We start from the raw sequence: 15034 nt of genomic DNA, 5'->3' as shown, positions 1-15034 counted from the left end.
AACTATATGTTGGAAAGTTAATAAAGGGGCCTGGTAGTGAACTATATGTTGGAAAGTTACTAAAGGGGTCTGGTAGTGAACTATATTTTGGAATGTTACTAAAGGGGTCTGGTAGTGAACTATATGTTGGAATGTTACTAAAGGGGTCTGGTAGTGAACTATATTTTGGAATGTTACTAAAGGGGCCTGGTAGTGAACTATATGTTGGAAAGTTAATAAAGGGGCCTGGTAGTGAACTATATGGAGGAATGTTACTAAAGGGGCCTGGTAGTGAACTATATGTTGGAAAGTTAATAAAGGGGTCTGGTAGTGAACTATATGGGGGAATGTTACTAAAGGGGCCTGGTAGTGAACTATATGGGGGAATGTTACTAAAGGGGTCTGGTAGTGAACTATATGTTGGAATGTTACTAAAGGGGCCTGGTGGTGAACTATATGTTGGAAAGTTAATAAAGGGGCCTGGTAGTGAGCTATATGTTGGAAAGTTACTAAAGGGGTCTGGTAGTGAACTATATGGGGGAATGTTACTAAAGGGGTCTGGTAGTGAACTATATGTTGGAATGTTACTAAAGGGGCCTGGTGGTGAACTATATGTTGGAAAGTTAATAAAGGGGCCTGGTAGTGAGCTATATGTTGTAAAGTTACTAAAGGGGTCTGGTAGTGAACTATATGGGGGAATAGGGTATCATTAATTTAGATTTTGCCTCAGCGTTGAGTTTTAAAACACAAAGCTACACATTGTATCACCATAGCACACCATCAGTTTATAAACAAAACTTCAAATCTGGTTTGTTGTTGCTGTTTTGTGGTCGCCCCTTTTGCCTACTTACATTTGTTTACTTGGAAACCAATTAGTGGTTGGACACAACAGCTGAATAGTTTAAGACCCTGCCGCATTGTTTCTGCAGCACTGACCTGTTTGTTAGTTGGACAGAACACTGGCAAAACAAGAACAAAAACTCTCCAACATTGTTCTGTCCGTGTTCAGCAAGCCATCACATACCTCTCCTCTGAACCCATTCAGAACATAGAACCGGAATGTTGTGTTCAGAAATCCACATCTCTTTTTTGAGAGGGGAGTGAACTTACATTGTATTCTAAGAGCCACATCTATTCTGTTTATTCTATTTCCATGATTAGGCCAGGGCTCTTTCTGTGGCAAATAGTATTTTTGGATAAGGAACAGATTGTGCAGTCATGACATGTGATTTATATCGTAAGCTCCCAACTTTGTTAACCCTAACCCTGTTGGTCTTCCAGGGGTAAAATACATCCATCATGATATGAGCGTATCAGTTGTGTATGTAAAGAGATATTAATGTTCGGACCAACTGTGAGTCCTGCTCTCCCCATGCCCAGAGCTCTGAGCTGTCATCATGATGACTGAGCTCACTGGTTAAGCAGCGTAGGAGGGAACAACACCCGAACACTAGCCTTGGAGTCATCTATATCTCTCTCAATCAACTTGTTTGTCAAATCAGCCTTTGACTGTAAATCAGCCTTTGACTGTGAATCAACCTTTGACTGGGTGGGGAGTGTGTGTGGGGTTTTGTCTTTAACACATGGGTAAAGCTCAATATACTGGGAGGAATGTAGTGAATAAAAACAAGGGCTATCATGTAGATGACATTATTCAGTGTTTTTATTTTGAATATGTTTGCAGAATACATCTCTCCTGCAGCCTGTCACCATGAGGAGTGTCAGAGTGTCCACTCTCCATCTGACAGCCCTACTAACAGGTGAGAGGAACAACCTAATGAAATACCATAAAAATATACTGTATTGACTGGAGTCTTTCCTGGTCAGGTTACATGGTAGAGGAAAAACGCCTAGCTCTAGTGTCCAGCTAAGTTGCCATTGAGATTGTTGCCGGTGTTCTTTAATATGGAAGGCAAAGAGCCTGTAACAGTTTAAAAATAAAATTATCATCCCTCCTCCTTTCACCTCCAGACTCTTCACATCCCTCATCACTGTGTAATTGGATGGATTTCTGAGTTGTTATTGCTATATTAACCTTTGACCCTTGACCTGGGGATCTAGCTGTTTGACCCCAAACCTGATCTTTCCTTGTTTGTGTTGACTGCAGCTCTTTTGCACTTCTGCCCTGAGTACCGTTGCTTGGAGATCTCCCCTAGCAACAGCGAGGTCGTCATGACACCGGGCGACTCCATGATCTTCACCTGTTCTAGCTGGGGGACAGTCGGATGGAGGTTCAAGCGGAATGACGACATTCCCTATTTTGGAGTGGAGAACCAGAACACAACCAGTGTTCTCATTCTGGACAACGTGACGTGGAGACACACAGGAGTGTACGTCTGTGCCGAGGCTTTGACGGACGAGGCTAGAGAGGTGGCAGTCTTTGTGCCGGGTGAGAACACCGTCATAACTATACACTGTCACAGATATTAACCCAGGTTAGCTTAATCAAATGTTTTGTTCCCAATTCCCAGGTAAATATTGCATATTGTAACAGCAATCTCAGCTCTTAGGCCTCAATATCTTGGTTCAATCATGATATGAATTAAATCTTCTTATCTCTCACATGGTGTGAAATTATTTATCTTATCCCTCCAGCTAAGTCTTCCTCTCCTCCACACAGACCCTGAAGTGTGGTTCATTGAGAGCTCCCACGGCATGGTGACCAAGACCAGCGAGGAGGGGACCATCCCCTGTGTGGTCACCAACCCCCAGATCAACGTCACCCTCTACGAGACGGACAGTAACATGCACCTAAAAGGGGTCTACATCCCCAGTGAGGGCTACAGGGCATCCCTGGAGGACAGGACCTATGTGTGTCGTGGGGAGCTGAAAGGAGAGGAGAAAGAGTCCCAGGAATTCTACGTCTTAAGTATTGTTGGTGGGTACCTGGAAGGGGCAGGGGGTCGGCGATGGGGCTGGTATAGAGAAGAACACTATTGTCTGCTCAAACCTATAGCTTGTTTATTTATTTATTTACAGGGGACAATGCACATTAATCAACATCAATATTACAATAATGCAACCTCCATGTAAATGTTGCCCGGGTTGTAATTACATGCACTGTACTGTACAGCATTGTTGATGTGCATGTCTGAATTAAACAAAGTATTGCAGTATTGCACAAGGGTATTCATCTATTGGTCTCACTTAAAAGGCTATCAAGCTGTTGTATGTCAGACTCAAAAATAACAATGAACTATTTTTCTCCTTCCTGCTCTCTGCCTCCCTCCCTCCCTCTTCTCCTTTCTCCCTCTCTCTCCACACACTTCTCGAGTTAGTCCCGGAGACAATCGACGCCTACATCAATGCGTCTAAGACGGTGCTGAAGCAGGGCGAGCCCCTGACAGTGAACTGCACGGTGCATGGAGTGGAGCTGGTCTTCTTCTCCTGGGACTACCCCAACAGAGACGTGAGTGGGAGAGAAGAGAGGAGAAGAGAACAAGGGCCTTTTGTTTGACTTTCCCTTCACTCGTCCCGGGGAGACATAGAGTAAATTACATCAAGATGTCTGTTCAGCCACACCTAGATGTGTTAAATCCCGTTTCAATCTCACTCACAACAGACACATGGTTTTCATATCATTATTGATAATACAGTAAATTGATGGTGTTAAAATTGTTTTAAGTTTGAAGGCCCTTGCTATAGGATTTCACTGACATAATACTTATACAAGTGTATAAAATCAAACCTTCTTGTTAAACTTGTCGAATCTTATATTACTTAAATAGCCGGGGGACTACCTGCAGAAGATGTTTTGAGTTTTTTTTAATATGTTTTATTCCCTTTATATTAAAGCATTTGCGTGCATCTATAATCTCGTTTGCATAGTGGGATACAGTCGAGCAGAGGCGTTTTAAACATTTCTACACAAAGGTTTTTAGCAGGGTAAAAAAAGGTTTTATGAACGCATTTCATGCAATTCTTTGTCATTTATGACAGAAAACAATAGTAGAATATTTATTTAATACCACAAATGACTGAAATAAGTGTCTACTCTGACAGTGACAAACTGAGACCAATAAAAACGTCCTGGTCTAGAATGCAAACAGGCCAATGACACAGATTGCACATATTAGTAGGAATATATATATATATATATATTATAGGCTTCAGTAGGCTACTAAATAAACATTCCAGTGGCACTAGCTAACCCAGTGTTGACGATGAGGCCTTGCTTTCTCACCGGTGCTATTCGCTCAGAATCGCTCAAACATCGTTGAGAAAAAAATTATTAGCAGACAGATTAATCATATCTTTTCAGCAGTAGGCATTTGCTTTCCAAACTGTACATTTTTCTCCCGATTGTATTTAGAAATTTGCGAAAGGCAAACCATGGAAATATAATACATAGATGGCAGTTCCCATTCCAGTCAGGACTGGCAGCCATTGCTAGCGTTTAAAGGAAAACTCCACCCCAACATTTTTCTGCATGTCAGCATTCATGTTTTCATAGTATATAACTTTCAAAATACTAGTCCCACAATGTTTTGCATGTCACAAATCAAGTCTTCTAGGTATATAACTTTCAAAATACTCAAATACAGCTGGTATGATGCATTGTATATGATATGATACTGTGTTTACATCATATGACGCAACATGCATCATACTGGCTGTATTTGTGTATTTTGAAAATTAAATACCTAGAAAACTTGATTTCTGACATGCAAAACATTGTGGGACTATATACACAATGGACTAATGAAACAAATACCAAAATATAGTTGTGTGGAATTTTCCTTTAACATTCAAATTACCAGGTTTAGTGGTTCCAAGACACTTCTATAGATGATATGTCTATTGCCACAATGGAACAAAGTTGGTCATTTTTTTAATGTAATTTGAAGAAATGTATTTCAATTTATCAGGGGGTTCTGCAGCACCTCCAGCACCCGTACTTCCCGTGGCTATGATTACTTACTTTGTACTTCAAATGTCTTCTCACAGACTTCAAAATGTTACTGATGCATCCCTTTCCTCTCCTGTGTCTGCCAGGTGGACTTCATCGAGCCATTGACAGACATCCTGTCGTCCCAGAGCATGCGCTCCTGCCTCACCGTCTCTAAGGCGACGCTGGCCAACGCAGGGCAGTACGTGTGTCACGTTCACGAGAGTGTCCAGGACCAGAGGGCCACCGCCAACGTCAACATCACCGTCCTCGGTGAGAAGGAGACAGGGAGAGACTCTCTCAAAACAAACTATGACTGGATTGCTTATTATTATGGGTCTTTTTTAGACTGAAAGAGCTCCATTCATAACATGAACCTCCATGCACTAGGTGAGAGAGAGTTCTGTTCAAATAAAACACATTTAATTTATTTTACTTCTTCATGTAGCTTGCTATCGTCATTGAGAATACAAGCATCTGTGTTTTGTGAGATCACCATCAATTAAAATCAAATTAATATTGAATTATTATTTTTAATAACATTAATCTACAAAATTCTCCAATCTGAGGGTTTGTATAGAATCAGAAACAGCAGTGCAAACTGGAAATATTTTTTTTCTGTGTTTTTAACTTCTGAAGTTACTTAAAATTATAAAAAATCATTCAACTTAACTGCAGCTAACTGCTAATGTTTTTTGAAGGGTAAAACCAAAATTTTTCTCTTTCACCTTCTCCGTCTTTGAGTATTGGATGTAGCCTAAGCTACAGTCGTGCCTCTGCTTACTCTGATGCCACTGAGGTGTGTTATATTTAGGCCACAGTAACCAGACATGTATAAACTGCCTACTTCAGAGCCAGGGTATGCTTGCTGTGAATCTGTCTTTCTCCAGTGCTCTGGACGAATGCTCTGGACAGCCCATTGGAAATGACAGATCCTCGTTTCAACCAGTTCAATAGAGCACGCCATCAATCAAATCAAATTGTAGTTGTCACATGCACCGAATACAACCTTACCGTGAAATACTTAATTACAAGCCCTTAACCAACAACGCAGTTCAAGAAATAGAGTTAAGAAAATATTTACTAAACAAACTAAAGTAAAAAATTGAATAAAAAGTAACAAAATAAAATAACGAGTCTATATACAGCGATAGATTTAGTCGAGGTCATTTGTACATGTACAGTAGGTAGGGGTAAAGTGACTATGCATAGATAATAAACAGCAAGTAGCAGCAGTTTAAACAACAACTACCTCATTGTATACAGTACCTAATCAGCAATAAACTGAATACAGTGCATTTAATACAAGGTACTTTTGATATCATAGTGTATAGGTTATCCCATACTGGGCACCAGATTATAAGAACACTGGGTATAGAGCTATGGATCACGATGTAAAGGCCTAATGGTTTCTTCCCTTGCCTGGGTGCCAGTCTTTCACCGAGGCAAGGGACGTTTTATCCTATTAGTCTATTTCTTCGCTCCTGCAGGCCACATGTTCTTTCAGGAAGTAAACAGAGGTGCTCTACTTATAATGTGGTCACTAATGACAACCTTCCTCCTCCGTCAGAGCGAGGCTTCGTGGAGCTGAGGTCTGTCCAGGAGCGTAACGTCTCGGCCCAGCTGCACCAGAATGTAGAGCTGAGGGTTGAGATCGAGTCCTACCCTGCTCCACGTGTCCACTGGACCAAAGACAACGCCACCGTCAACGGAGACAACACCGTCATCACCAGGCAGGAGCACGAGACCAGGTCAGACCACCTGGACGATCATCAATTCTAATCAATTTGGAGATTGAATTTATCAATGACTTGGTCTATTTGTCATTGTATGAAAGCAGAACAACAGATCAACAGGATTTACAAGTACACTTGCATGGTATGCAATGCATCATGTTAGCCACTCATTGGGGAATTTACCCTCTCTGGTTCCTGCTGGGTGTTAAATGATGTAGCCTTGCTGTCTGAGAGGATTGGGTTACCTGTTGGTAATATCTTGCGTTGACTGATAGGGACTGGATGTCTAAGAAGTTCTTAGGGTCTTAAGGATGTTGATGGATTGATTAAGATGCTTTGGTCCTGCTAACATATGGTTTTTCCAGGATCAGTTGTGAATGATTTCATGACGTTTATAACGGTGTGGCTCTCATTTTCTCTTCTAACTCAGGTACGTCAGCATATTGACCTTGGTGAGGATCAGGACGGAACAGAAGGGACTTTACACTGTTCTCGTCGCCAACGGAGACGACACCAAGGAAGTGACATTTGATCTGGAGGTCAAAGGTGAGTAGCCTTTAAAGAAATATAAACCATTGGGGTGTATCTCATTAGTCTTATGTGACTCCTCCTTTTCGTCATCAGCACTGATTTCAAAGAACTACATCCACCGTGGTCCATTGCTTTCACCCTCCCTACGCTTTGAGATCAGTGCAAATAAAGGAGAGGCGATGAGGATAAAAAAGTATATTTAGACTTAAGACTATGGAGAGGCAACATGGCTCAACATTGACCTATACTTATCATCTAGAGTCGGGGGATATGTAGTTCCTAACCCTGTATCCCTGTCTGTGTAGTTCCCCCTCAGATAACAGACCTGTCGGACCACCACCTCCCAGGGAAGAGGCATGCAGTGACCTGTGTGGCCGAGGGGGTCCCCTCCCCATCCATACAGTTTTTCAGCTGTGACAGCATGCTCAAGTGAGTCATGTCATCATGATCATCATCATCATCATCATCATCACAGTCTCTGTCACACTGTGAACACTAGAGGGCACACTTTGCTTACACTCGTTTTTGCCATTTGTGTTTTAGTAATTGCAGTTTAAACTGAAGTCAGGCCAGCTATGGGTTATTAGACTGCTTCTATACCCGAGTCTGCTCTGAGGGCATTAGCTGACAGCATTTACCTCTGACACAACTGAGTAAAGGTAGCAGTAGTAGTACACCTGTACTACTGCACTATTGATTATCATTAGAATCTCTCCCAGGTGCAGTAACCGGAGCACAGTGTGGCAGCCCCTGGTGTCAGACCCTGAGACCCTGAGTATCCAGACCAACATCAGTTTCAATGAGAGCCGTAAGGTGGGCCAGGTCCGCAGCCAGGTCACCTTCCACAAGCCCCAACAGGTGACCGTCCGCTGTGAGGCCAGCAACGAGGAAGGAGTCAGCAGGAGAGACGTCAAACTGGTGTCCAGCAGTACGTATCTCAAATAGAAGACAACATATTGATGATATTATATGAAGACATTATTTTATCTATGGGGTTCTTTGTATCTACGCACACATACTCTATTCAAGGAAGGATAAAGTAGGCAACTCAAGTCCTGAAGAGTTGCAGGGTATGCAGGCTCTTAGTTCATGTTCTGGGTGAATGTTTTACCAGGAAAAAATCTGTAGACTACTGTATTTCTACTATGTAATAGTTGGATGTTAATGTTCTGTGTTGTGTTCCAGCTCTGTTCTCCCAGGTGGCAGTGTTGGCTGCGGTTCTACCCCTGGTGGTCATCCTCATCACCTCCATCATCATCCTCATCGCTGTGTGGAGGAAGGTGAGACTACACAGAGGGGACACAGTGAATAATGTTTAAACAACAACTACTATCAACTCACTCATAGTATCTCAATGTCCCTGAGTGATTGGGTAACTCTAACTATTCTGTGTTGCCTCAGAAGCCTCGCTATGAGATTAGATGGAAGGTGATAGAGTCAGTGAGTCTGGATGGCCATGAGTACATCTACGTCGACCCCATCCACCTGCCCTACGACCTGGCCTGGGAGATGGCTCGAGACAGCCTGGTGCTGGGTAAGTACCAGGAACCAGGGGAGAAGGGGGTACCAATGCACAATATACACTGCAGTGGCGGTCTTGCCGTTTAAGATGAGGGAGGACAATTATTTTGTTCATGAGCATGGCATTATTTATATTACAGCATAATGGATGACTGTCATTCGTATTTCATTCACCCAGTTCAATGTAACAGCGATAGATTTAGGCTACTACATGATACTAGAATTTTCCATATACCCATCATGAGGTTGCAGAACCTAGCCTGTGAATGAACGTTTACAACATAGTTGCACAGGTTGAGAGAGATTTGGGTAATCAAGGTGACAGACATTGATACATTCAATACCGCCTTGCACATTCAGGTATGTTTATCCCCGTTTCATTCAGTTTGCTTCCGTTTAAGAAACATTTTTCAACAGAATCGACGGAATGAATACACCCCTAATCATACGCAAACACAGTTCAGTTTCATAGTAGCCACATCCAAACAGCATGATCATTTTTCTCATTGTATAATTCCTTCTCGCATCTACGCACTCTCCTCCTCACCTTTTCCCTTTGCTTGTGGACTTCAGTGCACAACACATCAGCTGTCTGTGACCAGGCAAAAAAAACTTTCCAAGCCAAACATTTATATCATCACCGCTAACCGCTACACACAGCCTCCATCATTGTCACCATATTAATGTTATAGTAAACATACACAATATATACAAAAGTATGTGGATACCACTTCAAACTAGTGGATTCAGCCATTTCAGCCACACCCATTGCTGATAGATGTATAACATCGAGCACACCTCCATGCAACCTCCATAGACGGCAGGGTAGCCTAGTGGTTAAAGCATTGGACTAGTAACCGGAAGGTTGCAAGTTCAAATCCCTGAGTTGACAAGGTACAAATCTGTCGTTCTGCCCCTGAACAGGCAGTTAACCCACTGTTCCTCGGCCGTCATTGAAAATAAGAATTTGTTCTTAACTGACTTGCCTGGAAAAATGAAAAATAGACAAACATTGGCAGTAGAATGGCCTTACTGAAGAGCTCAGTGACTTTCAACATGGCACCGTCATAGGATGCCACCTTTCCAACAAGTCAGTTCGTAAACATCGTCTGTCCTCGGTTGCAACACGGTCTTACGAGTTCCAAACTGCCACTGGAAACAATGTCAGCACAATAATTGTTCGTCGGGAGCTTCATGAAATGGGTTTCCATAGTCAAGCAGCCGCACACAGGCCTAAGATCACCATGCGCAATGCCAGGAGTCGGCTGGAGTGGTGTAAAGCTTGCAGTCATTGTGCTCTGGAGCAGTGAAAACGCATTATCTCAAGTAATTAATCACCTTTCACCATCTGGCATTCTGACTAACGAATATGGGTTTAACGGATGCCAGGTGCACACTACCTGCCCCAATGCATAGTGCGAACTGTAAAGTTTGTTGGAGGAGGAATAACGGCTGTTTTTCATGGTTCGGGCTAGGCCCCTTTTAGTGCAGGGAAATCTTAATGCTACAGCATACAATGACATTCTAGATGATTCTGTGCTTCCAACTTTGTGGCAACAGTTTGGGGAAGGTCCTTTCCTGTTTCAGCATGACAATGCCCCCATGCACAAAGCGACATCCATACAGAAATGGTTTGTCGAGGTCGATGTGGAAGAACTTGAATAGCCTGCACAGAGCCCTGACCTCAATCCTATCAAACACCTTTAGGATGAATTGGAACGCCGACTGCTCGCCAGGCCTAATCACCCAACATCAGTGCCCGACCTCACTAATACTCTTGTGGCTTAATGGAAGCAAGTCCCCACAGCAATGTTCCAGCATCTAGTGGAAAGCCTTCCCAGAAGAGTGCAGGCTGTTATAGCAGCAAAGGGGGGAAAACTCCATATTAATGCCCATGATTTTGGAATGAGATGTTCGATGAGCAGGTGTCCACATACCTACTAGAACTAATGCGTTAGTAAACCGGCTGCAATCATGCAGCACAGTGTACAGTCGCTAAACAGTTTAGCAGTTACACCGATGGGCCCGGTGGCAATGAATGACTTAAACCAAAAGCTTACCTTAACTTGGAAGAGTTGGAGTAGCCATAGCCAGCTAGCTAATATAGCATCCCTCTCTGTTTGAGCCGGGTGTTTGAGTAGAATAAAATAGGTAGCTCCATTCGCTAAGTGAAAAAATATATAACTAAATCTCTCGCTCTCTTGCTTTCTCTTTGCTTTTCCTTCATTTTTAAAGAAATCAATTTGTTTAAAACTGTTCAACTATTGTCTATCTCTTTCTTTGAGTCAACTACTCACCACATTTTACGTACTGCAGTGCTAGATAGCTGTAGCCTTTGCTTTCAGTACTACATTCATGCTCTCATCCTTTTGGGTGGACAACATGTCAGTTGATGCTGCAAGGGCTTTGATAGGTTGTAGGACGTCCTCAGGAAGTTGTCATAATTACTGTGCAAGTTTATGGAAGGGGGTGAGAATCATGATCCTCCTAGGTTTTGTAATGAAGTCAATGTACCCAGATGAAGACGGAAACTAGCTGTCTTCCGGCTTCACCATGATGCTACCTTACAGTGTGCTGTTAAAGCTATTGTAGACCTTCATTGCAAAATAGTGTGTTTTAATCAATGGTCTGGTCTCCTTGTCCCTGATGCTGAAAATCATCCCCACATCATGATGCTGCCACCACCATGTTTGAGAGTCATTTAGGTGCATTCTGGCAAACTTCAAGCAGGCTGTCATGTGCCTTTTAATGAGGAGTGACTTCCATCTGGCCACTCTACCATAAAGGCCTGATTGGTAGAGTGCTGCAGAGATGGTTGTCCTTCCGAAAGGTTCTCCCATCGCCACAGAGGAACTCTGGAGCTCTGTCAGAGTGACCATTGGGTTCTTGGTCACCTCCTTGACCAAGGCCCTTCTCCCCTGATTGCTCAGTTTGGCGGGGCTGACAGCTATAGGAAGAGTCTTGGTGTTTCCAAACTTCTTCCATTTATGAATGATGGAGGCCACTCTGTTCTTGGGGACCTTCAATGCTGCAGAAAGGTTTTGGTACCCTTCCCCAGATCTGTACCTCAACACAATCCGGTCTCGGAGCTCTACGGACAATTCCTTCGACATCATGGCTTGGTTTTTGCTCTGACATGCACTGTCAACTATGGGACCTTATATAGACAGGTGTCCAAATCATGTCCAATCAATTGAATTTACCACAGGTGGTAAACATTTCAAGGATGATCAATGGAAACAGGATGCACCTGAGCTCAATATCGAGTCTTATAGCAAAGGGTCTGAATACTTATATAAATAAGGTATTTCTGTTTTCACTTTGTCATTATAGGTTATTGATGAGGGATTTACCAATAAAATCCATTTTAGAATAAGGCTGTGACGTAACAAAATGTGGAAAAAGGGAAGTGGTCTGAATACTTTCCGAATGCACTGTATATGCGGATACCGCCAATATTGATTTGATAGTGTATTTAATAGGGGCAATACAAGTTAAAACGTTGACATATTGACTGTTCTGATTTGGGCAATGTTTGTGTTTCTGACTTTAGCCATGTTTGTGTTGTGTTCCAGGTCGTACTCTTGGGTCCGGGGCATTTGGCAGGGTGGTCGAGGCGACTGCCTACGGTCTCAGTCATTCCCAGTCCAGCACGAAGGTGGCAGTAAAAATGCTCAAATGTAAGTGATAACAATCATCTGCAGTTTTGATTCAGTATGTTTCTGCTTTAGCCAACTTGTCCTTGGTTTGTTTGGGAAGATAACAATCCAGTTTCAGTCTTAGTTCTTGTTCACTAACCGTTGTGTCCTCTGACCTCTGACCACCAGCCACAGCCAGGAGGAGTGAGACCCAGGCTCTGATGTCAGAGCTGAAGATCATGAGCCACCTGGGGCCTCACCTCAACATCGTCAACCTGCTGGGAGCCTGCACCAAACAGGGTGAGCTCCGCCCCCATCACCACAGCAACAATCCCAAACTAAAGTCATTAGCCTCTGAAATCCCATGCCTAGGGCAACACCATGTATACTGGAACATTGTTAATGTGGGAGGCAACTCATCTGCCTAGGGAGACTATAACGTCATAGCTACATACGTTCAATTTGATTAACCACATAATTGCATGTGTGACACACAAATGATTCTCTGATGAAGAGAAATAATTGTCCTTTATTTGTGACTTTCACATCTCAGGTCCTCTCTACCTGGTGACGGAGTACTGTCGCTATGGAGACCTGGTGGACTACTTACACAGGAACAAGCACACGTTCCTGCAGTACTACGCTGAGAAGAACCAGGAGGACTCTGGTTGCCGCGTCTCTGGAGGGAGCACCCCTCTCAGCCAGAGGAAAGGGTGAGTGCTACCTCCTCTTCTGGGGCTCGGGTCTGTGTTTGGAAGATGAAGTAGAGGTTAAATGTATAACCACATATGAATGGGAGCAAAAAGGACAAGCTGTCAATTACAAAAATGAGGCCATACATACATTGAGCATTTGTTTGTGGTTTTTTCCACTATCCTAATGTTTCCCGAATATATTGGCAGCCACTATCCTAATGTGTCCCAAATATCTTGGCAGCTACGTGTCGTTTGGCAGTGAGTTTGACGGTGGCTACATGGACATGAGTAAGGACGAGCCCACGGTGTACGTCCCCATGCAGGAGCTTAAAGACACCATCAAATACACTGACATCCAACCTTCTCCATATGAGTCGCCCTACCAGCACCACCTTTACCAGGAACAAGGTATGGAGTCCAATAAATACATGCTATTAACAAACCAAAAGCGTACTGTATACTTTCTACAATGTAGGTCTATTGCAAGGGAGCCTGGTATAGGAGAACTGTCTCATTGTAATGGCTGGAATGGAATATCAAACACATCAAACATATGGAAACCACATGTTTGACTCCGTTCCATTAATTCCATTTCACCCATTACAATGAGCCCATCCTCCTATAGCTCCTCCCACCAGCCTCCTCTTGTCTATTGCATGCCAGACATATGGGAAGCACATGTGAAAGGATGGGCGGACTGACTGGCAGACAGGAAAGGACAGTGATATTGTTTATTTGACCTCCAGAAGCCTCTCTGTGTATTTTAGCAAGTCAGCGTCACTATACACATACTGTATATGCTGTCCATGTGTAACACCTGAACACCGATTCACCTTTACATTGTCTCCTTCCTCTTTTTGACCTCTGAACCCTTCAATCAATGTCTCTGCCCTCCCTGCCAGACCAGACCACAGTGGACAGTGCCCTGGTCATCAGTGACTGCCCTACCCTCAGCTATTCTGACCTCATTGGCTTCAGCTACCAGGTGGCCAAGGGCATGGAGTTCCTTGCCTCCAAGAACGTATGTTATGTTATATTGTATTATTTTAGTTGAATCAAAACTTTATTGCTCTATATTTATGTATTATTCTTTATTGTGCCAGGTTAGTAAAGTACAGACCTGGATATAGAATATACTTCATCATCTGTACTAAATGTCCCAGCAGACCATGTCTCCCTGTAACCCTGTTGTTGAACCCTGTCCTCCCCAGTGTGTCCATCGTGACCTGGCCGCCAGGAACGTGTTGATCTGTGAGGGGAAGCTGGTGAAGATCTGTGACTTTGGTCTGGCCAGAGACATCATGCACGACTCCAACTACGTCTCCAAAGGCAGCGTGAGTGGCAGGCTCACTCAGGGTCACTCAGGGTCACTCAGGGTCACTCAAACACATGAAACATTACATGACCATTATGGTAACCACTACGTACATTTTGAAAGATAACAGTAAGACAACACCATAGATTATGACCTTCAACCTACTTCAATTGTAATTAGCCATAACTGCTACTGTAACCTACTTCTCAGTACCTGGCTGATGCTAATCTTACCTCTGACCTCTTCCCCCTCTCAGACGTTCCTTCCTCTTAAGTGGATGGCCCCAGAGAGTATTTTCCATAACCTGTACACCACCCTGAGTGACGTGTGGTCCTATGGCATCCTGCTCTGGGAGATCTTCACCCTGGGTAGGAGGACATACATGAAGCAGAACCCCATTAATTATTAATAGATAGATGGAAGACAAGAGATTACTGTTTGATTAAACCAAAACAAACTATTAACTGGAGTTCATTTACGTTCAGAAATATTAGTAGTAGTGTGGGTGCAACTTTTGATTACATGACCCTGTTTATTTCATATGAAGGTATAAAGGTTTCACTCTGTTTTAACAGACAGGCCATGAAGTTGTCTATCAGATTATCTAATCCTGAGTCTGTCTTCGGGGTCAGATGAGCTCTTGTTGTTATCTATAGTCAGGGTTCATAATCAATTCATTTGGGGATTTTTAAAATCTTTTTGAAACTGCCGTGACAACAATAGCACCTATT

At 43.1% G+C, this 15034-nt stretch overlaps 1 protein-coding gene across 4 annotated transcripts in view; it reads left to right on the top strand.

Moving 5' to 3' along the window:
- LOC115129341 (platelet-derived growth factor receptor beta-like) overlaps positions 1–15034 on the top strand; it is a 42453-nt gene that overhangs the window by 22920 nt on the left and 4499 nt on the right. For 2 of the 4 annotated variants that reach the window (XM_029659582.2, XM_029659578.2), the window contains exons 2-19: positions 1664–1739; positions 2087–2368; positions 2600–2857; positions 3258–3388; positions 4975–5140; positions 6438–6618; positions 7034–7149; positions 7440–7563; positions 7842–8062; positions 8320–8414; positions 8536–8668; positions 12231–12335; positions 12483–12593; positions 12847–13006; positions 13230–13396; positions 13891–14009; positions 14200–14322; positions 14560–14671. In XM_029659582.2, coding sequence (XP_029515442.1) covers positions 1691–1739; positions 2087–2368; positions 2600–2857; positions 3258–3388; positions 4975–5140; positions 6438–6618; positions 7034–7149; positions 7440–7563; positions 7842–8062; positions 8320–8414; positions 8536–8668; positions 12231–12335; positions 12483–12593; positions 12847–13006; positions 13230–13396; positions 13891–14009; positions 14200–14322; positions 14560–14671 — 2653 coding nt within the window. In that variant the 5' untranslated portion in view covers positions 1664–1690. The remainder of the gene's footprint in view (positions 1–1663; positions 1740–2086; positions 2369–2599; positions 2858–3257; positions 3389–4974; positions 5141–6437; positions 6619–7033; positions 7150–7439; positions 7564–7841; positions 8063–8319; positions 8415–8535; positions 8669–12230; positions 12336–12482; positions 12594–12846; positions 13007–13229; positions 13397–13890; positions 14010–14199; positions 14323–14559; positions 14672–15034) is intronic. The other 2 variants (XM_029659579.2, XM_029659581.2) reach the window with 2 other exon arrangements.

Source organism: Oncorhynchus nerka, linkage group LG5 (genome assembly GCF_034236695.1).
Source record: "Oncorhynchus nerka isolate Pitt River linkage group LG5, Oner_Uvic_2.0, whole genome shotgun sequence".
Lineage (NCBI taxonomy): Eukaryota > Metazoa > Chordata > Actinopteri > Salmoniformes > Salmonidae > Oncorhynchus > Oncorhynchus nerka.
The sequence above is the reverse complement of the archived record's forward strand: the minus strand, read 5'-3'. Positions and strand labels throughout refer to the sequence as shown.